Raw genomic sequence first — 24,609 nt, 5'->3', positions numbered from 1 at the left:
CAATGACCATTGAGAGTACTTGCCTCCCACAAATATGGCCACGGTCAAACATGGCTCGTACAACTGTGATTCAGACAAACAAATTTCAAGGACTTTTCAAGGATTTTTTAAGGACAAATTACAGTTTTCAAGGACTAAAGATTTATTCCATAAATTGGAGGTTTTTAACCTCCTTTTGAGCACTTTACTTGCTAAAACTCTTAATGGAGTCATTTACGATTTTTACTTCTTCAGCCATGGTTGATCACATTATTTTATGCTACTTTCCAAAACAACACTTTGCAAAATGACTGGCTATGACTCGCAATTGCATCTGGGGTATAGAACAAAAAGGTATTTGAAATAAAGAAACAGAAATAAAACATCATTCATGCACAAAAATGTTTTTACATTCTTATAAGACCTTGTATGTAAGTGCCTCGTGGGTAAACAAATTACAAAAATGCACATTATATTTACAATTTTGTACAGGCCTTAGCTGCCTCTGCAGTGGTCATCCTGCCAACAATATTGGAAAACATTTTGATTGGGCTGATGATATTATTTTAATTTCTTGACTGTTATGTAGAGTGGAAGCTCTCACAACATAGACTCACGTAAGCAGACATCTGTACTTATGGCCACCTTCACAAATTCACAAAACCTTGTTGCAACTCCCATAAAAACTTTGTATAATTTTTTACATTCCTATAAGCAGATGCCGACATTTCCAGGATTTACTAGCTAAGTTTGATTTTGGCTTTGTTTTTAAGCTCCTGTATGCAGACACCAGAACGAAATTTTATTCTCATCTGAAACTTGTATTTTAATAAATCAACGTAATGACTGTTCTTCACAGTGATTTTATATCAGTTCCAGTGTTTGTTTTGGTTCACATACACATCAGGTTACACTTCAAAAGACCATTTGAATTTTAGGTCTGTGACTACACTTTCATTTTAACATCATCAAAACAACAGCTAGTATAGCCAGACCCTAAGAAACAGTTTTTGCATAATTTCTAATACCTTTTGTAAGTGGCCATATAACCCTTACATCTCTTTATATAGTGGCCATATTACTAAGCAACTTGCTCTAACTGAGGCTGTCTACTTATGAGAGTTTCCACTGTATCATGAATTGTGGAAAAAAAAATAAAAGCCTTTCAGTGGCCGGACCTTACCTATGACTCTAGCAGATATAGGGTCGAAGGTGTGGTCACCAAGTTTGGCAGAGATTACTTGGCAAGTGTAATTGCCTTCATCAATCATTCGTACAGGGTTAAAGGTGATTGATCCAGTCAGTTGATTGAGAGTTATTCGTCCACCAAATGTTACTTTCTGTCCATCCTTAGTCCAGTCGTATGTAAGTTGTGGATATCCTGACACATCAAGTACTAGAGTTCCCACTTGGCCCATCCGGAGGGTTTGCTTTAAGGTGACTGCATCCTGTACATCATCTTTTCCAAAAAGACAAAAATAATATTGTCAACACTGCAGGCCTTCAAGTCTTCATAAGAATAATAGGGACATTACAATCCAACAACGGCGACACCAGTGAAAACATTGCTGAAAAATAGACTTTGCATCCTATGAAACTTTTCCGCCCTTATACCAAGTCACCCAGTTACTTGAAGGTAGGGTAGTTAGGTTGGAACTGAAGAGAGGAAACCGCGTCCGAGTTCAGAGACAGATAGTAAGCTTTATCGCCTTGCCATTCCCGTTCTCAAGACAACTCAAAATTTGGTCATTTCATGTTGTAGGCAAAGAAATGTACAAAATAGCGTGCTCCATTATGTGCAGTTATTGTTTTGCTAATAAAAAACTATTGTGTTTTAGACATTCCCATTGCTGTCGCCACTGTAGTTTCGTAAGGTCCTAGATATATATTTAAGACCTTCTCAATCCTACATGTAGAACACGACATGGCAAAAGATCATTTCTCACTCTATAGTTACTTATGATGAACTGTTAAAGAATTCCAATCTCAGCACACTTCATATAACAGGTGACTGCAAGATAGTTCAAAAACTATGTTCAAATATCATATGGGTCTTTTACCTACATATTTGAGAGACATATTTGTAACTAAGTCCCTCAAGTACAATTTAAGAACTGACAACAATATCCTGAATTTCAACACTTTTAGATATGGTAAACATTTGATCAGATATTTTGGACAATACCTATGGCCTAAACTTCTGAAAGAAATTAGAAATATCTCATCTGTAACAATGTTTAGATCTAGAAACAGAAAAATAAACAGAGCGGAACTAGTTGATAATAACTGTCAGAATTGCTATTTATGCCACTCTTCATTTTTTTTTTAGAGCTTGTATTCTTATAAATAGCAATACATTCTTATCATACATTTCATAGATCTAAATTAAACCTACATATTTATAATCTTAAGCATTTTATTTCTGTATTGTTTTTTTTGTGTCATCAATTAGCTTGTAAGCTAAATTTCCTGACACGTAAATATTATTATTATTATTATTATTAATATTTTATTATTATTATTATTGTTAAATATTATATTATTATTATTATTAAATCTGTAGGCAGAAGTCCTGTGGGAAGCACTCATTAGTGAAACTTCTTTAGAAGATCATTTGCACAGAATTTATATCTAAATAATCATGTTAAGTACCAGTAATACCGTAAATCCTCTATTAAGCCCCCCAAGGGACTTATTTATTTTAAGCACATTTATGAAGGGGTCTTATTTGAGAGGGGGCTGAATGTACTTAAATGGGGCACAATACTGTTTTTTTGAACATTAACAGAGGGAGGAGGGAGGACTGGGAGGATGGCCTCATTGCTTATATTAGTGATTTTCACTTGAGATATATTTGCATTGAAACATATTTTATGAATTTTATATTATTCATTTTATTTGTTTTTATATTTTATTTTTTTTATGTTTTCAGCTTTATTGGTCTAAATCTATCTCATAGAAACCAAAAGGTAAGCATGGTTCATACAGAATTTTTTGGGAGAAAATCAAGGACATTTCAAGGACTTTTCAAGTACTAAAATTATTTTTTCAAGGACTTCTTTTCCCCAATAACATGAAGTAAAAACCTATAAAATGTGTAGATGGAGGGGGGTTCACTTATTGCAATACCTTCCTTCGTTAAGGCACGGTTCCTAGGGTACTTCAAATAACGGAAAATGAACTATGCTGGCAACACCCAAATCATAAGAAAACACTTTCATGATCACCAAGAAAATGTGTGTATTGCTGTACTTTCAATCATTCCTTTATGCAAAACATTTTATGTTTAACAAAGGTTATTTTTTATTCAAGGAGCTTTCAAAAATATTCAAGGACATCTGTGGAAAATTCAAGGACTTTTCAAGGATATCCCACAATTTTTCAATTTTCAAGGACTTTTCAAGGCACGTGCAAACCAGGTAAATCTGTCTGATAGGAACCAAAAGGTAAGGTGTGAATGGTAGCTGAAGTTCCAGATGCAGGGCACCTCCCAACTAAATCTGTAAAAATCACCTTTGAAAAGAAAATTTTAAGCAATGCTTATGAAACTATTGTTGCCAATGGCAACCACAATTACACGCTAGACCCCATACACAAGGTTTATCAGGGACAAAAACATTTGTTAATGTGTCACTGATCAAGAGATTTACTGATACTGCCCTGAACAAAAGTGTGTTACTACCCCTAACTGCGGCAGATAGCCAGCCTATACAGTGCAAGGAAGAATTACCACCAGAGAATTTGCCTAATTAACTGGCAGCCCATTTTATAAAATCGGTAGATTTTCTCTCCACCCCCCACCCCTCCTCCCTGGGGAGGGAATTGTACTTATTTTTGTGTTATACCATTTAATGTTTTCTGGAAATTTTTAAGGCTCATGCAGAAATTTGGCATGGGATTTTTTGAGGGTGAATTTTAGGTCCAGGGATTTTTTTGGGTTTTAATTTTTAATGCCCCCATTCGATCATTCCCATCACTTGAAATCCAGAGTACCCCTGGGGATTTTCTTGGTCAAAAAATGAACACACTCCTAATAGTAACCCAGAGCATTGCGTGATCCATCAAGCATGTTTGTCCATCTTCACAGAGTTTGTTTAAAGATTGATTTCTTTCTGTTTAATGCAACAGACTCTTTTTTGGAGGGCTAAATTTTGGATTAGGATAAAGAAGACTTGTCTTAGAATTGTTCTGCAGCTAAACCTTATCAATTTTGAGCTTTGAGATAAATTGCTTGAGCAAAAATCAGTTTAAGTTCTTGACATCAGCACTTTGACACAGGCTCTCATTATGACACTTAGTCTATTCACATTTTTTGACATACCGGACTGATGGAAAAAACTGTGAGGAATCTTTCAACTTTTCAAGGTCACAAATTGCAAATGAACTAATTCCTTTTTAACAGGTTGAGGAAAGATAACAAATTGAAAGGAAAGAATCTTGAAACATAAAAATAGTTTTCTCTTCGGGCAAAATGTGTTTCCGTGTCGACCATAAACAATAGATTACGGTCTATGGATTAATATCTCTACTGCATGTATCTTGATGGGTTTTATAGTGGGTTGTTTTCTCTTAAAAGCTGTTTGCTGTCTGTTCTAATTAACTTATCATTTCCATGCAGTACAATAATTTTGTATAGTCGTAGGTTGTCCGGGGTTTCTAACAAATAATCACTCTTGATATGGTTGTCTACAGAATTTCTTTCATAAATTCACGGTCACAGATTTCCTTGGATTCTATGTCATGCAATGGTCAGTGACAAGGTTTTATTGTAGCCTGTGCCTCCCCTCAGGAAAAATGGCAGCCCAGTTAAACTTGAATTTCAGTGAGTCTACAGGGGCACCCAATGACTGTTTTCTGTATAGAATTTTCTATTGCCTCATAGGGCTAAAAATTTCTGGCTGAGCGTTCCATTCAGGTACAATTTTTGAAGCTTACCTACAAAATTCCCTAAGATTTTCTGAAGTTCAATTTTTAATATTTTACTCCTTATGTTAGGCTAATTTCCGTAGGATAAAGAAACCTAAAATTTTTGGACTAAAAAAAATGTAATGGAGCAGGGTTGTCAAAAGTAGCCGGCTGCCGGCGAAAATCGCCACTTATTTGGTTAGTATTGGCTGGCTACTCTGTTTGGCACTTCTTTACGGATGGCGTTTTTTAAATAAAATATCCCTGGGCTGGCCGCTTACTTTGACAACTCAGCTATCTACTTCAAAACTTTCCGACAACCCTGATGGAGAGAGGAACAAGACGCTACGGAGCTAGCGTACACTTCGGCGTCGTGGTTGTGGAACTAATTAATTGTAAATGCGAAGGAATAGTAAGAAATCAAATATGGTAAGAGTAAGGTGTGAAATTATGGGATTTGTCAGGATATTCTGAAAAGAGCAACATCCAAGAGGCCTACTTGCCGAAAACTAGCATTTCAGGACAAATTGTCTCTGCGATATTAGCCCTGTTATGCTCTGATGACTCCATACAAATCCTTCTAAAAAGCAATTCTCTATTTTTCTTAGTCACATCAGGCTTCAAAAACAGCATAGCAGTCTCATGTACTGATTAAAGATATGTAAGGCATGGGTAAGGAGTCAATTACGTTGAGCATGGAATTGGCTAAAACTTAAAGTCACGAGTTCGAATGTTTTGAGGATAATTATTCAGTGACTATCAGAACGCAGGGATGTCAGGTTTAACACCAAAGGAACATAGCCTTTACAGAGCTTTAAAACACTGCATCCGCCAACACAAACTTGACTTGAACTTTGAGTAAAACTAAACAGCCTCTACCAATAAGAACAAACTCTCACTTGAACTTCAGATATCTTACGGCTTCCGCGAACTTGTAAACACAGAACCCGAAAATCGACCTTCGTCACACTTGACTAAACACAGCAGTCCAGCTCGTGGGAAAAAACTTAGTTCGTCAAAAGAACTGGCTTGGAGCTTGTATACCGTTTGACATAAGGTTCCAGAAAATAGTAAACAGGCGAATAGTAGTAGCTTTTCGACATATTTTATGATTTCAGTAACTGATGCAAATCTGCTGACTCATGCTGAAATGTAAACATGCCCTAATTAATTATTCATGAATAATCCAAAAACGTAGAGAACGTTCGAGAAAGTCACGCAACGCATGAAAGCAATTTTACTACGTAACACTCAACAAAGACAAAATGTCTTTGTTTAGCATTTTGTAACTGTAAATTCATCATAAAACAGTTCGAAAGGAGGGCTCACTCGTGAAATGTTTTTTAACACTCGAAGAGAAATTTCGTGTCTCTGCGCGGCCACGAAATATCCTCTATTTATTCCTCGAGTAATTAAAGACTAAACTCGAAGTGATCTCAAGATATCACGAAGTAGTCCGATCTCATTTCGTGAAATGGTTGAAACAAGCCGAAAAGTCACGAACTTGCACGCCCAATCTTGTCCCGAAACTAGTGCATCATTTCATAACTATTTTTCATGTCCCAAACTACCTTGTGTCGCAGTAGCGCAATTGGCTAATCCCTCAACTTAGAGTCTCCTCTGATCTGACGGGTCACACAGGTGAGTTGGTTCAAACCCCGGGAAGGCCAAAATAGTGATTCCTTCTTCCTCGAAAAAGTTAGAGAATAAATCAAAGAAATCAAAGTGATCTCGAGATATCTCGAACTAATTCGGCTCTCACTTCATCAAAGAGCCGAATAGAGCCGAAAACCTACAGACTTTGCTTGCCCAATCTTGTCAAAAAATTGCAACTTTGATACATTCCTGAGCGTCGCGAAACCTTTACTTCGGGCTCCGCCGAAGTAATAAGAAAACTTCTCTCTTTCCTAAAACGTTCAATTGCATCTTAAAATTTGGGGAAAATAACACTGAAGCCCTTGTAATTTCGAAAAACCTCAAGTTCCCCTAAGATGACTGAGCAGATTAAAAATTTTACAGTGCCACTTAGAATGCATTTCTAGAGATCTAAAAGTACTCTAGATAGCCTAAATAGACATTTCAATGCATTTAGGAGGAAACCACCATTGGGTGCACTGCCCCTAAGTCTAATTTGTCAGATACTTACAATTAACATTTAGGGTAAAAGTTTGTGAATTTGACGAGCCTTGACATCGGTACACGCCTCCATCTTGAGCTGTTACAGAATCTATATTCAGTGTATAAGTATCTCCAGTCACTGTAACTGTAATTCTCCCCGTGGTCGATGAGGTTGTGATTGTCTGACCTGAGGGTGTTAACCAAGAAACAAAGGTTTCTCCTGTTACAGTGCAAGCCACTTTTGGATCCCTTCCTGTCGTGTATTCTTTTTCTGTAGATGGTAATGTAACTGTTCCATCTACAAGGAATGAAGAAAGAAGATACTTTATTAAATGGCTACAATAGTACACGCACTCTGATTGGCTGCTAAACGGGCCAGACTTTGTTGTAATGACCAGGCCTTACTAGCTACTTGTCAAAGGCAAATACAGTGTACCATCTGTCTTTAACTTGATGGTGGACATCCATGTTATGGGCAATTGACAGATGGCGAAAAGGGTATCCACTGACCAGTGTCACATGACTGTGCAGACTGGCCCAAATGAACAACTCATTAAAGTTATCCATTGACCAGTTATTGGTTTTAATTGATCACAGGCTAAGATCCATTATTTCTCACATTTGTCAAAGAAAAGGCCATGTGATAAATAAATTATTAACCTCATCCATTCAGTCATTACAGGGAAATCTCAGACTCAGCCTTGATGTATTGACCTCGCTATGGCACGGTCAATACATCAACGCCTCAACGCTTCGGTCTGAGATTTCCCTGTCATGATCTCACCTGACATGGTGACTTTTGCAGACATAGCATAAAAACTTGAAGAATTGTATACATGCCAACTCTCCAGGATTATCCAGGAGTTTCCCAGATACGACTTTAATCTCCCGGTCTCCTGCACAGGTCGCCATGTCTCCCGAATAAAATCATCTTTTGAGCTTTTCTGTACTTTAGTTTGAGATTTAGCCCATTTTTAGCTCAAAACTTGAAATTTTCTTATTCGTAGTAGGGTTTCTGGGGCATTCTTGCACCGATTTAGTCACTGACAAAGGTTATTTCTGGCATCAAAACGATGACCGCAAATTTTTAAGTAAGACTTCATATAATGTCCTAAGTCTGATTCCCATATTTGTCGGGGTTGGGGAGTGGGGGTTCATTGAATTTCCGGGGGTAGGGTAGTGAAAAAGAGAGAGTCACCAGATTTTAGATCTCCAGAGGTTGGCATCTCTGAAATTGACCCATTTTTTAAACCATGTCGATCCTCGACCATCATCCATGACAACTGACTACAGGAACAGTTTCAATGTCTAAAATTAATGTAGTCTTAAATAACAAAACTGAATCATTATTTTTGGAATTCAACTGATGCACAGACAATTATTTTGCAAACACGTGACTTTTTTCGGAGCCTTGAGTCTCATTAGTACTCTAGTTTGTGGTGAGGGCAGGCAGCGTGCAAAGAAAGTGGTGTCCGATAGCCCGGGGCTAGTGGATTTTGCTATCGGGCTAGTGAATTCTGTTTTTAACTTGCCTGATGGGCAAGTGATCTTTTTTGAGGAATTCGAATAACAGACGAACCGTGAGATCAATTCTGCTCTTCAAACAGCTTTTGGGGCTAGTTGAAATGACGTCTGGGCTAGTAAATTGTTAGCTTCAGCTTGCCCGAATGGCAAGCTGTAAAAAAGATTTTTTTTGCACCCTGGCAGGATACTCTAGTTTGTGGTCAGGGTATGGTGGGAATTAAAACCTTCTACCCTGTACTTTCAGTGTTTGTGTCTGGGACTGTATTATCCTCACCTTTGTGTAATTTGTCAATAAGATTTCAGGGTGATTACATTAACTACGCATGGAATCAGGAATCTAGGATTTCTTTTTGTTCTACATTTTTCTTTTTATGGAAGTCCTGGATGAAAGTAGCCAGCCGGGGAAAATCCCCAGTCCCCCACCCTTAATGACAGCCCTGCTTTCCTCTGCAACTTTTCATATTACCTATCTGAACAAGACTAAAAAAATCCCCCCCCCCTCCCCCTCTTATGGCTAAAGCGTGGTTTCAACATCCTGCCTTTCAGACAAAACTACATATTATGACAAAATTTATTTTCTGATAATTCTCATACGATTCCAAGATATCTCATTCCATACCTTGGAGGCTACAACTTTTATAATATGCTCATAGTATTGGTGCTCGAAAAGATACTAATTCTTTTTCTCCATCTTTCTTTTCAACTAAACATTGTTTTTATCCCAGCGTCTGTTGTTTTCAATAATTAAAATTTGCATTCCCAATACATGACCTGCAGTCTATTAAAACAAAAATATTATCATCTCCATTTCTTCATTTTACCTAGCAGGTCACGGATTAAAAGAAAATTCATTTTGTCCCGACAATCTGTTTAGAATCAGTGCTATTCAGACCTTTAACAAATTTAAAATTCGAAAATCTCTGAACTTTCTAAGAATATTGCTAAACAGCGCGCGTTATAATTTGTTTTCGGTGATCTAACAACATGAACGCGCTAAATATTTCACTTGTTTTCCCCTATTCACAAATGTCGTGTGGCTGAGCAACATTTGTAATCATTGTTTTTTAATGCAGTTTTTATACTACCCCAGTGACAAATTTGACAGCTTTTTACGCAAAATATTCGCTGCAATATCGCAAAACGACTTCAGCGGACAATTGCAATTCGTGTGGCTTTTTGTAAATTAAGCTTTGGGCATGTTAATGGATTAGAAAAAGTAGCAAAATACACTTACAATTAAATAGAATTTATTCCTTCATGCAAGATTAGTGAAGACGGAAATATCGAAGGAATTCAAAAATTGACGACTAATATACATACTTTTTTTTTGTACGCAAAGTTTGAGTCCCTTCGTCACGTCAGCCAAAGAGCAGAGATATGAAACAACAGATTTTAGTTTTATGTGCTTCAGGGCTCAGAAGGCATAGTAATTTGTAGTGAAAAATGACTTTTCTGGTCTTATTTGTATTCTTTTTTCTTCATAAGTTTTGTTGATGAATGTAGTAAATTTTGTCAGTTCCAAGCTGCAGGTACACCCACTTAATAGATATTTCATTCCTCAAAAAAACAATGGGGTTGAGTCATTTTTCCTACGTGCAGCTGAAACAAATATTTCGTTCGTGTCACGCGTGTTTCTAGTTAGAAAGTGAAAAACAACCATGGCATGCTTCAGTTGCTTCCATCGAGATAAGCTTCAATGGAAATCGCTGTTTTCGAAAGTAATCAAAGCGCCCGTCTTTGGGAACTTAATCCTTGTACTTAAAGAGATGACAGTTCTATCATTGCACTTTGCATGTTGTAAAAAAATAACTATGTGGTAAATATTGTAAAGGAACGAGTGAATTTCCATTTTTTTCTCTTCAGTGTCAATATTCTTTACAGCATTGCGTTCGATGAAGCGAAAGGAATATTACGAAATACGTGACTAAAGTATTGTCTACTACGCTCAATGCTAGCTGCTTAAGTTATGAGATCATGATAGACTTTATTCTTGAGTGTATCTTTTATTTCATGTGTTGAACCAACTTCTGTTTTATGAGTAATAATAAAAAAAAGTCTATCCCAAGCTCTCTGGTCCTATACAAATGAACAAAATCGCTACCCTGAACAATGTCTTCTTGTCTCTCGCACTATTTGGTAAACAGTGGAATTTCACAACAGTATCGGCCGTAGAATTGATCGCAAGTGACATTCAAGAAGAAAGTTCTTGTTCACTTAATGATTGTTATTGTGTATTAACTCGCCGATTTTAACGCGACAAAAACGTGTATCCTTATCCACCTCGCTCTCCAAAATTAAACTAGACAAAGAAAGGATTTTGGAACAAGACCGCGTGTGGTAATGTATTCACCCAGGTTCTGAATTGATCAAAATTTGTTTTACTATGAATGACTCAACAGTTTTAAAAACGCAGTAGGAAGGAAGGCAAAGTCTACACCCTACGAGGGTTTTATGCTGTGCACCACTGAACAGAATGTACATTCCCTTACAATACAGAGCCTGGAGGGTATATTGATGTTTACGATCACGCTGAAGTTGAACGTTCGTTTAGGCGCGAAGGACAACTTTGGAAAAGCGCCCGTTAGCTCCCGTTAATACTCAGCTTCGCGATAAGCGCGTCTTAATCGTCTGGCGAAATTTTGTGCTCTCAAATTTTAGGCTATGGTGGAGAACATTTGGGGTTGTTTATGTCGGCTATCGTTTATAAATAGAGCGCAAAAACAAAGCTGAAATATGAATGCTCAACGTTGCAGGTAAACGGTATTGAAAACATTTGAACCTTACAAAAGGTGTGGCAAAGATCACGAAAATCGCTGCGCTTGCGTTATCTGCTAGATCTAAACCCAGCACAAATGTTTTGGAAATTTGACACCAGTCTTAAGCAGGATCAGGCAATCAAAACAACGCGAGCATCCAGGAGAATTGAGAAGAATCCACAGTCGCCACACTTATTTACAATGCGTTATCACACACTTACCCGAACGACCAACGGTTATCACGAGTAAAGCCCCCATCATCGCTACCAGCCTCGCCATAGTTGTTCTTTACACCTCGCAGGGATCTAGACAGAGTAACACTAGGGTTAGAGGGCTGAAAAGGTGCTAAACGAGTTAACAGAGTCACGACAGCACGTTCTTCCTGCGGAGCGCTCGGCACGCTTTCACAGAAAACGATCAAACCAAAGGGCGCACACGCGGTGTTACTGCGCACGCGTCCTTTCAGCAGACGCGAACCTCGCATATATTAGCTTCAGTACTATTTACGTTTGGGAATATTGTTTCTTTCCTGGGTGCAGTGAGATCCGTACAGGCATGCTAATTTGCTGTTAAAATGGTTACTAGTGTAATGTTTTTGTTTCATTGACTAAAGACTAATTTTACAATAAAAAGGCAACGTTATCATATTAATTTTCTCCCTAAAATTTTTCAACACGTTTCTTAACGTATTTTCGATTAAGGGTAGTAAGAGAAACGCAACATTCAGCACAGTTCTGTGGAGAGGCTTTCGTACGTTAACACTTGAAATATTCGCGTTTATTTAAATGGCCATTTCACTGAATTTCAGCCAGCGACTGGAAGTAATTTTATCGTGGACAGGCGGAAAAAGTTGAGAAACGTACTTTTTTTATTGGCCCAAAATTTTACAAGTCGTTTTCCGTGTCACTTGCAACACGACCCACTCCTGCATACAACAGCAGCGGGCGAACTTGGCTTGTAATATTCATCCACACTTCTTATTCAAATTTAACTCTTGTTTGAGACGGACTAACAATTAATCTAACACCGCGGTTAGCCTAAAAGCACCGCTTGTGCTAAATATAAGATCACGGCAAAAGACCCGCAAAACAAAATGCCAAATTATCGCGAGCAATCGAAAATACATCCGATACCATCAAATGAAGAAGCAAGACCGCGCGAAGGAATAAATATCTTTTACCAGCTTTTAATATCAAAAAATTGGTAACTACATATTTCTCCAATTTAAAAATTTCAAGTGCAAATATTTTTCAGTTTAATCTAAAAGAAATTTACTGTCTTGTCTTGTTTAACTTTGTTATTCATGCAAGATTGAGCTAACTTCCTGATTGTAATCTCAAGATCGGGTACAGCAGTTCATATTTTTTTGGTCTGTGCGTGAATCAATCGTCTGTTAAACTGAAAAGTTGTTATTCAGTCATTTCACAAGGCCTATTTTGTGAAAGGCAATTTAAATTTGAAAAGATTTGCTCGAGCTGTTTCAAACAAGAAAGCTAAAGCCGTGAATCGGGTTTGACAATCGGCCATGTTAAGCCGAATCATTTTTGACCTTGTTCACTTCTTCTGACGCTTTCACCAGGCAAACTTCAACCTCATTTCTAACCAACAGACAGTTTAAAACTTACCTAACAACTTAGGTTGGGAATCGCAACACAAGAGGCTGATTTAAACAGTCTTGAAATAACACTCCCTCATTGAAAACTGGTAGACATAACCACGCAGTCACTGTTTTAAGTTTCTAATGCGATGGCTTCAGAGATAGTATAGTTAGCCCCAGTGTTTTACATTTGTCAGCCAATAGAAATGACGAGCTGTTAACTTGTCAAATCAGCTCAACCCCTAGCCCTCTTGACTTTTAGCTTGGTCTTATATTTGGGCCTACACCCTCGCGTACGTTGTCCAAACACATGTAACATAACTTTTGGGCATGTGTATAACTGAATTCCAGAGTTTTCGGTGCCCATTCAATTGCAAATGTGGTCATGAACTGTTTATAATGCTGTATAAGGTACAATCTTTCTTGTGAGTCTGTTTAAAATGCTAAAGCGTGACCATTCAAATGAAAGCTACTGAGCAGTTTTTTTCCTGTCGCACTGTTGTGCAAATTTTGAGTCTGTGGATGAATTCCTAGACTTTGACCATTCAAATGAAACCTTCTGATCATGAGCAGAAGCTTCCTGTTTTTGTTTATTTGTTTGTTTTTCATAATGCTGTGCATGTTTTTCCCTTGGTGGGCTGGTGTGTTTATCGTTGTTTGCAGATCATGAAAATCCCCGGTAAATTGTTTTGGATCACCGTCCAGTTAGCGCTATACCGCTGTTGGTTATGAAACACAACTTGAGTGATCTTTGATTATTGAAAGCAAGAAAGAAATGGCCCACTGGAAGAAAGTCTTAGAGTTGTAAGATGGAGGGTGCTGAAAAGCCAAACCTTAAATTAACATCAGGACTTTACAAGGTAGGTCCAACTTTTCCAACTTTGTAGATCAAGTCATAAAGTGTCACCGTTAAAATCTGTTCTGAGAGAATGTAACAGCAGTTTATCTGAACGTTTAATCATGCTCTTATTTTTCTTTTTTCCTTCTTACTCGTTGAATTTAGTCCATTCTCTATTGTCTGACATAAAGGACCAGGTATCTAAGTCAAAACATTTTTATACAAACAGCACACTTCCTACATTTCACTGGCAAACAAGTGAGTTTCCGCTCTCGGCGAATGCCATTGAAACTAAACAAAAACCTGAGCAATGCGAACATCCATTGAAAAGTGCTTTTTAATAGGCTTCTTGTTCCCAAGCGGACGACTATTTGCAATTTTTAAAAAATCGCTTGTCTAATTTTAATAAACCAAGGAACAGAGGGAACCGGGTTTAATCCAAAGTGAGTAGTTTCTTTGTTACGGTAATCCTCTGAAAATTTTGTTTGGGCAACTTGTTTGTCCTTATATAATTGTTTTCAGTTAGTTGTACTCAATGTCAATTACGAGAAATTGTTCACGAGTTTGTGGTAACCAAACAAGTGAAGCGTTTAAAAAAAAAATTACCGTAGGAGATAGATAAAAAATTGTTTTTTCCTTAGGTTGCATATAAACAGTGTCCACATTTCTTTGCGGAGCGGATATTGCATCAGTTTGGTGAACTTTATACCGTGTTTTGACGCTTTTGTTCTCATGAAACATTTCATGTCCGTCGAGTCTTATCAGACAATTCTGATGTAATTGCACGACATTACCTTTTAACCCCGCCCTTCACCCTTAGGGAACTAACTGATGGTGCGTGTTGTTTATCACGAAGTCTTTGGTCTTGCTTGAAAGAGTTCGAGGTATTCTGCCACGGTTGTTTATGAAACTTGGATGTAAGTCGATCCGTTTTTCTTGATCCGTTTTTTTTTTTCAAAACATTTAAGTGTGCTTGGCATTATTGAAAGGTTCAAATAGAGCGTCGTGTTCTCTGTTGGAAAGGAAACCACAAACAACTTAAAAAAAGAAAAGGCCTATTGTTCAGCAGTTTTAAAATTCGTATACAGAAAAAAAGTCCGCTTTCAAGAGGTTGAGTACCGAACCGAAAATTTTGCAAGTTTTTGCATATTAAGTCACGGCATGTTCGAGGATTTAGACTGTTTTCGAAATTGTGGGCTGTTTTGCTTTCACGAAGTCAACAAAATTATCTCTCTTTGAAAAGCAAGCTTTAATTTGACCCATTTTGTTCTGAGCTAATTAGCATTTGTTTTGTTCAACGTGTGGTTTTGACGCTAAGTATCTGTATTGTGCCCTCCATTGATAAAATTTTTCGCTTACTCCACACGTCCCTTCAGCTATGTCTTTAGCGAACACCTTGGTCAAATCAACTTCGAAGCATTTTGCACTGAGAAACAGAGGTACTTCTTAGACGTTCCCGTAAACATTAATTTGCAATCTTTAGTGTGATCTCATGTTTGTCCGCTTACGACAAAGTCCAACGTTTTGCCCGAGGCTTCTAAGTGTCCTGCTGGCTGTGAAATTGTTACGGCTTGTTTACGGAATCCCCGTAGCCTTGTATATTCCAGGGTGGTTTATGAATCTAAAAAGCTGGTTACCGCCATTTGTATAAACTCCCTTGCGAGAGAAGCTTGATCGGGCTTGATAGACGAGTAGATTCTGGTTCCCATATAATAATCCGTCTCAATCAAGACTAAATGCGCGTTGACTGGGGCGACTAAATCGTCACTGTGAAACTACGTCAAGAAATTTTTAAAGCTCCAAATCATCTCCATTTTTTGAGAATCTCTGAGCGATTGAAACGATCCTGACAACAATTTGGCAATCAAGTTTAAAATCCTCACCATTCATTTTTTTGTTCTTTCGACGCTTGATTCTATTTTTTATTGTATTTATTTATTTTCCTCAGTGTGACCATTCAAGTAAAAGCAATTCAATAGTACTCTCCTGCGGTTCTGTTTGTAAAAAACTGCCTGACTCACGGTGTGGCTCTGACTTTTTTCTCTGTGTATGAATTCCTAAATTGTAGCTATGCAAATGAACACAACTGAAAAAGGAGTCAGTTGTTATGACTTACCGGCGGCCGATGTTCGGCGCTAAAATTTGGAGTTTTTTCCCGCGGAATGAACGTTCCCTCGGCGCTAGGTGGCTTAGCTCAGTAGTTTCCAAGGCCGGTACTGTTTATTATACTGTTCAAGATGGTAGGAACTTTGGAGTCCAATAAAATCCTTAAGGGTGACCATTCAATTAAAACGCTTTCCTGTGGTGTTGTTTGTTACGCTGTGCAAGGTGGTTCATACTTTCAAGTCTGGATTCAAATGAAAGCTCCCTGGAGCAAAATTTTCCTATGGTGCCGTTGTTTATGCTCTAAAACAAGGTCAGGAGTGGTTCGAACTTTTTGAGTCTGTGGATGAAACCTTTAGTGGGACTATGTACATGAAAGCCATTGTACACTGTTTCTTATGAAGCACAGGCTGAGTCGGTGAATGGAACCTTAGCGTATGTCTATTCAGTGTCCATTTAAATGAAAGCTACTGCGCAGTTACGTCCCTGTTTAATTATGATGCTGTTGAAAATGGTTCTAACTCTTTGGTCTGCGAATAATACGGTAAAGCGTCAGATATTAGATCCTTTTCTCATAGCGTTGTTTATCTCCCGATTTTTTGCTTTATAAATTGGTCTATCGTGTGCATTGTCATTCTGCGCCTGTTTCATTACCGTCTTATGGTGAAATACGTCAAAGTGCCTTTCACCCTAAACTGTAACAGCTTACCTTTTGCAAGACTCACCAGCCCCGAAAACACGGAATGTTAACTCAGAAGACGGAAGCAGACCTCTCTCTGCCTTGTTCACTTTGTTTTTCTCGCCTCTGTCTTGTTGTGACGACCCAGTGATCATCAGTTGACTCGATTATCTGCGTGTTTAAGTTAGAGCAACGCGATAAGATAATTGGGTGTCAGCTGTTAACGGAAACACCAGTCATGCAAATATCTCTCTCATGTCATGGAAGTTGTAGAAGATAACTGACATGATACCAAGAAAAAAGATGACTGCAGATATTTCGACATTGATCATAACACTCGATTTAATAGCTGTAACTTTAAAAGTTTTCTAACTCAGAACTAAATATATTCATCTTTTCGGCGGTCCGTCGCTTATAAAGTATTCTCTCGGGATTGACACGCGGGGCAAGCAAACCAGCGAATTTCAATTTGCCGAGCTTTCCCCTGCAATCGACAAATGGGACTGCTTGATGGCTGTTTTGCATTGAAGACGTTATGTCTCGATGTAAAATTACTATTATTTTTGCGTTTCGCAATTTTTTGAATCGGAACTTTATTTTCTATTGTAAAAAATTAGTAACCTTGACCGTATAAAGTTGTCTGCGTAAGTGGAACCGCCCTAAATGCAGGCTATTCTCACTTCCAACGATACTTTTTTCAATTAATAGGAACAATGAAATTTTTCAAGGTCAGGGGAAAAACAGCAAAATTCAATTTATTAGGCCACTGATTTAAATTCATAAGTGGAAGGATCGATCAGTGGCACAGTCCACGGGTACAAACCAGATAACTCACACTAAAATGCGAAAATCTTTAGAACGTAACCTGTACAACGGCTCAGAAACTTGGCGGGAAGATTCTCTCATAAATGATAATTCGAAGTATCTAAAAAGTTTTGGAAAGAGAAACAAATTTCAATTTCAGTTTTTTTTTGCAAAGGGAAAAAAAAGCGCCATTATGCAAATGGGGTACGCATATGAAACTCCTTTCCTTCACTGTTTCGGTTAAATCGACTGGACATTGCTTTCGTTGACAAAAACATCTTTAAGTGTATCCAACTCACTTTCTTAGCTAAAAAATAAGGCCTATTACACTTCTCTGAACAAAAAATAAAGACATTTACTACACTTTGATCTCAAGGATGAGTGTGTATCGCCAATCAAATCATGAAGGATCAAAATCGAATGATTGGTGTAAAGGAAGACAAGAGGCTAGCAACTGTATTTTATATTCTGAATTTTCGGTCAGGGAAATATTATTTTAATCAGGAAAAAGTCAGGGAATGTCTGTGGCGCATTGGCAACCATGGAAACTGAAAAAAAAAATGCAAATGTCAGATTTAAAAAGAGGTTATTCTAAGAAACGGTGAAAAAATATTCATGTATGTGTTTGTTCGGTGTTTTTGATGTTGGATGTTGCGTTAGAAATAAATGCCATCGTGAAAAATTTTAGCTCTTCCGTTTATGGCCCTCCCGGTTTCCATGTCATCGTATCTGTCCGTGAGGTCGTCTTAAAATGCCTATAGGAGAATAAAAAGCGCGAATAATTAACGAATTATTAACAAAGTAATTTAATTGGCTAATGATTAAATTTTAGTTCTTATTCTTAAAACATAATTATAAATAGCTTTTCCAATACTGTATGTACTGGTATGGTCCTGCAAACAAGGCTTGTTGTTGGTTGGATGGGAGGAAAATAAAACACATCTAGTGCGATGCGGGATCCCCCGGGATCAACCCGGGATCCCATATGAAGGGTACGGTCATGAGAATCAACCCGGGATCCAATTTGATCAATCCCCCGGGATCAACGCGTGATCCCATGCAAAGTGCTTGGTCATATTAAGCAATAACAAAGTGCGCTGGTAAACGTAAAGAAAAAGTTCATTATATGCATTTTTTCTTATTCAGCTGAGATGGCAAATCGTTTCCAGGGCTCTCCAACTCGTGCCCTCCTGGAACAAGTACAAGGCGACCCTGGAGACGCATTACATTTTCTTTGGGTTATTTTCCTACTCATATACCTTGGCAGTAACTGTCCTCACGTGGCTCCTCCTCCTAAAATGTTCTACAATTGGTATAGGATTTAATGGAGCCCAAACCAGTTGTGGAATTGCACACATTTTAGGCAACCCAGGGAGAAACAGTTATGACTTTTAGATACCGGATTTACGGTATTTCGAGCAAAAACCCCACCCACCGTATAGACCCCCCACCAAATAGACCCCCCCCCCATCGTTTAGACCCACCCACCGTATAAACCGCCCACCGTATAGACCCACCCACTGTATAGACCCACCCACCGTATAGACCCCCACTGTATAGCGCCCCCTACCGTATAGACCCCTCACAGTTACCCTGCAAAAACCGTCGATGAAGATCCTGCTGGTTGTCAACGTTGGATCTCTAGAAACTGAAAGAGATCTAATCAGCTAAAATCATAAGCCCTATGATTTTAGCTGATTAGATCTCTTGACCCGTGAACCTGAACAAGGCTGGTATGGTAAGCCGAAATATTGTTTTAAGAAAGCAATACACGTTGTAATATCACCTTACTCTCCTCTACTTACAGAACTCCACTTACAGAAACGAGTGATCAGAACTATAGCTAAAACCGATTTCGATGCACATACTGATCCAATCTTTCAAAATATTGGTATTTTAAAATTTCATGATATATACTTAATACAACTAGGCTTATTCATGTACGACTATCAAAACCATACTCTACCTTTAAAATTTCATTGTAAATTTACCTTACAAAGTCAAATTCATTCGTATAACACAAGAAACTCGTGTAAATTTCGTCTGCCTTTCTGTCGTACTCGAACCAAACAATTTTCCGTTTTTTATCAAGGACCTAAATTTTACAACACCTTAAACACCAACATCATCAACGCTTCCTCACCTTTCTCCTTTAAAAGAGCACTTAAGGCATTTATTTGTAATAATTATTAGTATACTCCAACAAAAATCTTGGGAAAAGCCTTTTAATATTCAACATTTGTAAACTTCCGTAATATTGATTAGTTTAATTTTTCACCTCATATTATATTGTATCCGTCGCCGTAATTTTTATGCCATCTTCGAAAAATTGTAATTGAGGAGGCCTAATTAACATAAGCTCTATAGTTTCTTTTAGGCCTCGTCGCCATCTCTTCCTACATTTTTTTTTTGGCATCTTGTTGTAATTATTGTAATCGTGTGGCAAATAAATAAAATACCTAAAATACCTATCACCTTTGCAGTAGTCTTTGGACTTGTCGTTTTTCTTTTCCCTCACCGTTACCCTGCGAGCGGATTCACTTCCCTGAACTCGCACGAGTGAGCCTGCTCGCAGGCTACCTCACCGCCCTCGATCCCAGGGCTTTTCTCTTAGAAAACGGGAGGGGCGGGAAAAAGGCTGGGAACGAGGTAGAAGACCCCTCAAGCACTGAGACCAGTTGCATCAATCGTCAAACTCGGAGGTAACAGCTAGCGTCCAGTCAGTTTTTAACGCCAGACGCTAATAGTTGCATCTCTATAATGACCCAACGGACGACGTTAATAAGTTATTTATTATATGGCCTTTTCATTATGGACCTGAGTCTAAGTTAAATTAAAATCAATAACTGGTCGGCGAATATTTTTAAAAAGCATGTCACCTCAACGAGTTGTACACTTGAGCCTACGATACAGTCATGTGACACTGTTCAGCGGAAACCCTTTAGACAGCTGTCAGTTGACTATAATATGGATGTCCATAAGGATGTCCACTATCAAGTTTAAACATAAATTGTATATGCCTTGGACACCTACAATAGCTAGTAATGCCCTGTTATTACAAGAACATGCCCGCTTAGCAGCCAATCAGAACGCGCGTACTTTTGTAGCCATATAATTTATCACACAGCGCTCCCACACTTGACGTTCCACCCGGGGACTCTACTCCCTTCTATGGCCTAAACGAATATGTTCCCCTGGACAGGGTGTGGTTTTTTTACCTCTCCGTCCTAAACAGGGTATCAAATTATAAGCAGGGTATATAATTTCGTGTGAGTCTGTACTAATTGTGAACGGGGTACTACGAAATTTGATTTGCGAGATGAATTTGTGCTCCAAAGAATACAAAATGATGACTTTTACGTGAATTACTTTTAGTGTCCCGATGCCAATGAATATTTACAAGTAGTTTGGCCTATAACTGGGGGGCGCTTATGAGGGACAGTTTAAGGTAACGGCATTGCCATTTTAAGCTGTGAACTTATTTGCTTAGCTTTTGCCTACAGTCAACTCCCTTTAACTCAAACCCTCGCTAACTCGAGCCAAAATCGATTTCCCCTGGATTTCCGTCATACATTCACTGTAATTTTACCCTCGGTAACTCGAACCTCCTGCTAACTCAAAGTGATTTTTGTTTCTCTTCAGATCATTTCTATATAATTTCACCCTCGATAACTTGAACCATGTTTTAAGCACGTGATAAGTCGAAAAAAACGTAGTGATCTGCAGTTGAATTTGTTTCAAAACAACAGCGTATTCTTTGTCCTTAGTTTTTTGTCAGTCCAATTAAATACAATGTTTAGCCATGTGCCTATCAATTAATTCCATTTAATTCCTTTTTCACTGAAATGGCAATATATATTTTGCTGCCCTTGAAGTCAAGTGCGCATGATACTTGCATTCCTCCCCATCAATTTTCCTTATTTCTAGTCATTTACTTCGATCTCCCGTAAAGGTTCGAGTTAACAGGAGTCTAGTTTATTTCCCTCGTTTCTAATCGCGGTCAACCTCACAAACACAAAAACCTGGCCATGATGAAAATTGGTGCGTTCTGTCCCTGACTGTGGAAGTCGGCAGACTGCAAAACAGTCCTTATTTTTGGGAAGACTTTAGGTAACAATGACCTCAACCAGGTTGGCGTCCAGCGGTTTTAGTGAAACAAGGGTTTGGGTTGAGTCAGGGTTGAGTGCTTAGTCTCGAGGGCTCATAAAACCTGGTCTCGGTCATTGTTATTCAAGGATATTCGTATTTTTGCGTATTCAAGTACGCGCGAACAGTCAAACAAAACGTCTGGAACGAGGCTGAAAACGGAGAGCGAGACTGGAAAGAGACTCAAATGGTGTCCGCGCACATTTCGCGTGACTTTGTTTTCTTTGTTTGGCGAACATCAAGGGATAATTTATCCCCTCCCCCCCCCCCCCCCCCCGCCTACTATAAAACATGCAACAGGGGTAACAGACAACAAAAAATACTCTTCTCGTGATAATCACTGGCTATCGACCCCGGGGGACACCTCAGTATACTGGTTTATACAGGGAGGCTCCGCCCGAAAAAGGTACCTTTTTCAGGCTTCAGACATGTCAAAGGATAAAGATTTCACTAATAGAGGTATATGAAAGGGTAGGGAAATCTGTCAATTCTGTATGTAAAAAGACACAAAAAAGACTAACCGACGCATTTTATGGCTGTGTAAAAGTCAAGAAAACGTTCTAGTTCTGTGATTTAAAGGATGCATAAAACAACTAGGTTTTTGATAGGGCACCATTTGTGAATAGAAGGTTTACAAAAGGGGTGCCTTTTCTTCCAAAAATGGCATATATAAGGTAAGGGGTTGGACTTCGGGGCGGAGCCTTCCCGGATAGAAAATTATTGAGGTTCCCAGACTGCTGAAATGATCGCTCAAACGTCATTTTGTATTTAGAGGAGGATCATCCTTTGTGAAGCGCATTATTAACGTCTTCCATATGATTTAAAATTACAATTTTTGGTGGAAGACATGATGTCACAGACATGTCTTTTACAAGCCACACTTGCAATTTAATGCTTTGCACACCTGTCCCGGATTTCAGTTCGTTTCCTGTTATCAGTTAAAAGGGTTGCATTTCCTTTTCCTGAAAATATTGAATAATATTAGCCGCACGAAATCGTTGTTTTTGCCATGAGTTTCATGCCGTGACTAGAAAGTTAGAACCATTATGTACGGTATAATCCCAATCGAGAAAGACCACCTATATAAAAAGGACTTTTAAGTAACTTTATTTGACCAGTCACACTTAAGGGTTTCATGCACTGCCTCAAAAGTTTTTGAAGGTTAGAACTACCTTAGTCTGCTAGCGTTGCGTGACGACACTAAAAACGGCTGTGTAGCAGACTAGAACTACCTTGAACCGCAAAATAAACAGTTTCACAGTAGCTTTCATTTTAATGGTCGCATGGTCAGGTTTCATCCAAAGACACAAACATCAGTTAGAATTAATGACCTTGTACAGCGTAATAAACAGTGCCACTGTCCCTTTTCTGATATGAGTATAGTCTCATATTTCATTACGCTTATCATACAGACACCTCTCTTTTGCGGACAGAACGTAGTTCTTGCACGAGCCTCGTTTTAAAAGTGAGGGCGGATTTCAGGAATTCGCCTCTCCAAGACCGCAAGGCACTTATTTACCCCCCAAAATTTTGGATAACCATTAATGAAAATTAATGCTTTGCACACCTGTCCCGGATTTCTTTGGTTCCTGTTATCAGTTAAAAGGGTTGCATTTCCTTTTCCTGAAAATATTGAATAATATCAGCCGCACGAAATCGTTGCTTTTACCATGAGTTTCATGCACCGACTGAAAAGATAGAACCATTTTGTACAGTATAATCGAGAAAGACCACTTACGAAAAGGACTGCTAAGTAGTTTTTATTTGAAAGTCACACTTAAGGGTTTCATGCACTGCCTCAAAACTGTTTGAAAGTTAGAACTACCTTGAACCGCAAAATAAATAGTTTCGTAGTAGCATTCATTTTAATGGTCGCATGGTCAGGTTTCATCCAAAGACACAAAAATGAGTTAGAATAACCTTGTCATGCCTTGTGCAGCTAAATAAACAGTACCACTGCCCAGTACTTTTTCTGATATAAGTATAGTCTCATTTTTCATTACGCTTATAATACAGACTCCTCTCTTTTGCCGACAGAACGTAGTTCTTGCACGAGCCTCGTTTTAAAAGTAAGGGTGGATTTCAGGAATTCGCCTCTTCAAGACCACAAGGCACTTATTTACCCCCCAAAATTCTGGATAACCATTGTTTCCAATTTTCCGTGTGTATGAAGTCGTCTTAAGAGAAATCGAAGACAATGGCTATCCATTTTTTTTGGGAGGGGGGAGAGGGCGGGGGCGGGGGCGCAAAAGAGTTTTGCTACATTGTTCCCGTCGTTCAGTCTATTGTTCTTTCGAACCATAGCGACACCTGCCTTTCCCCGCACAGCCTGTTCCAGGCTCCATAATGTTTAGAAATCCATGAGAAAACTGATGCGAAAAATGCGCTGTTACAGTGATATGGGCATCCCGCGTTTTGGGCATTTCCATTTCCAAAACCCGAGTGATCCTGACGGGCATCCCCTTCTTATTTTACCTTAGCGATTTGGGTTAGGGGTAGGGTTACAGGGGAGGGATTTGGGAGTGGGGATGCCCATATCACTGTGACAGCGCCTTCAAAACGGTCCCGAAGTGCAGTTCGACGCAACTCTGACCTATTCCCACACACAACTGTAAAGTAGCCAATCGTCTGATCAGAATATCATTTTCTTGCAAGTCCAATCCCTCGTCACCAGTCATGTCCGATGCTCGACCATTTAGACTGCAAAACAGTCGTTTTTCTTCTTCTTTTTTTTTAAAATTGGTTTAGCGTGGCCTAAGAGTCTCACGCGCGCTAACGGGCGCGTGAGGCGAGAGAAAAGAAACTACTCCTTAATGTTAGCGTCTCTTCCCAGTCTCGCTCTCCGTTTTCCGCCTCGCTCCAGACCTTTTGTTTTACTGTTCGTGCATCCTGGAATACACAAAAATACGGACTGTTTGCAGTTTATGGACCGGTAAAATCGTCGTGTTCTTTTGTTTTCTGTTTCGTAGGGGGAGTCCCCCCCCCCCCCCCACTCCCTGGTTCAAATCAAACACGTTTCCAGGGTCCCCTCCTTTTTTCCCTACGAAACGAGTATACGTAGGCGAGAACTGTGGGAACAAAGTTGGCTCAGATTCAATCTCTACAGCCACCAGACTTGTTTATTCTGACATTCACTTTGACATTTTAATTATACCACTTA

The 24,609-nt window shown here is 38.8% G+C and overlaps 1 protein-coding gene across 1 annotated transcript in view; it reads right to left on the bottom strand.

Annotated features, from left to right (window-relative positions):
- The window catches only part of LOC140949746 (neural cell adhesion molecule 1-like), a 32,425-nt gene extending 20,700 nt beyond the window's left edge, over positions 1–11,725 (bottom strand). Inside the window, exons 1-3 of the mRNA XM_073398883.1 lie at positions 11,504–11,725; positions 7,031–7,300; positions 1,163–1,438 (exon numbers count right to left, since the gene is read on the bottom strand). Coding sequence (XP_073254984.1) covers positions 1,163–1,438; positions 7,031–7,300; positions 11,504–11,561 — 604 coding nt within the window. The 5' untranslated portion in view covers positions 11,562–11,725. The remainder of the gene's footprint in view (positions 1–1,162; positions 1,439–7,030; positions 7,301–11,503) is intronic.
- Positions 11,726–24,609: the final 12,884 nt, after the last annotated feature.

Source organism: Porites lutea, chromosome 10, assembly GCF_958299795.1.
Source record: "Porites lutea chromosome 10, jaPorLute2.1, whole genome shotgun sequence".
Classification (NCBI taxonomy): Eukaryota; Metazoa; Cnidaria; class Anthozoa; order Scleractinia; family Poritidae; genus Porites; species Porites lutea.
Note: the sequence above shows the minus strand (reverse complement) of the source record. Positions and strands in the feature narration are given on the sequence as shown.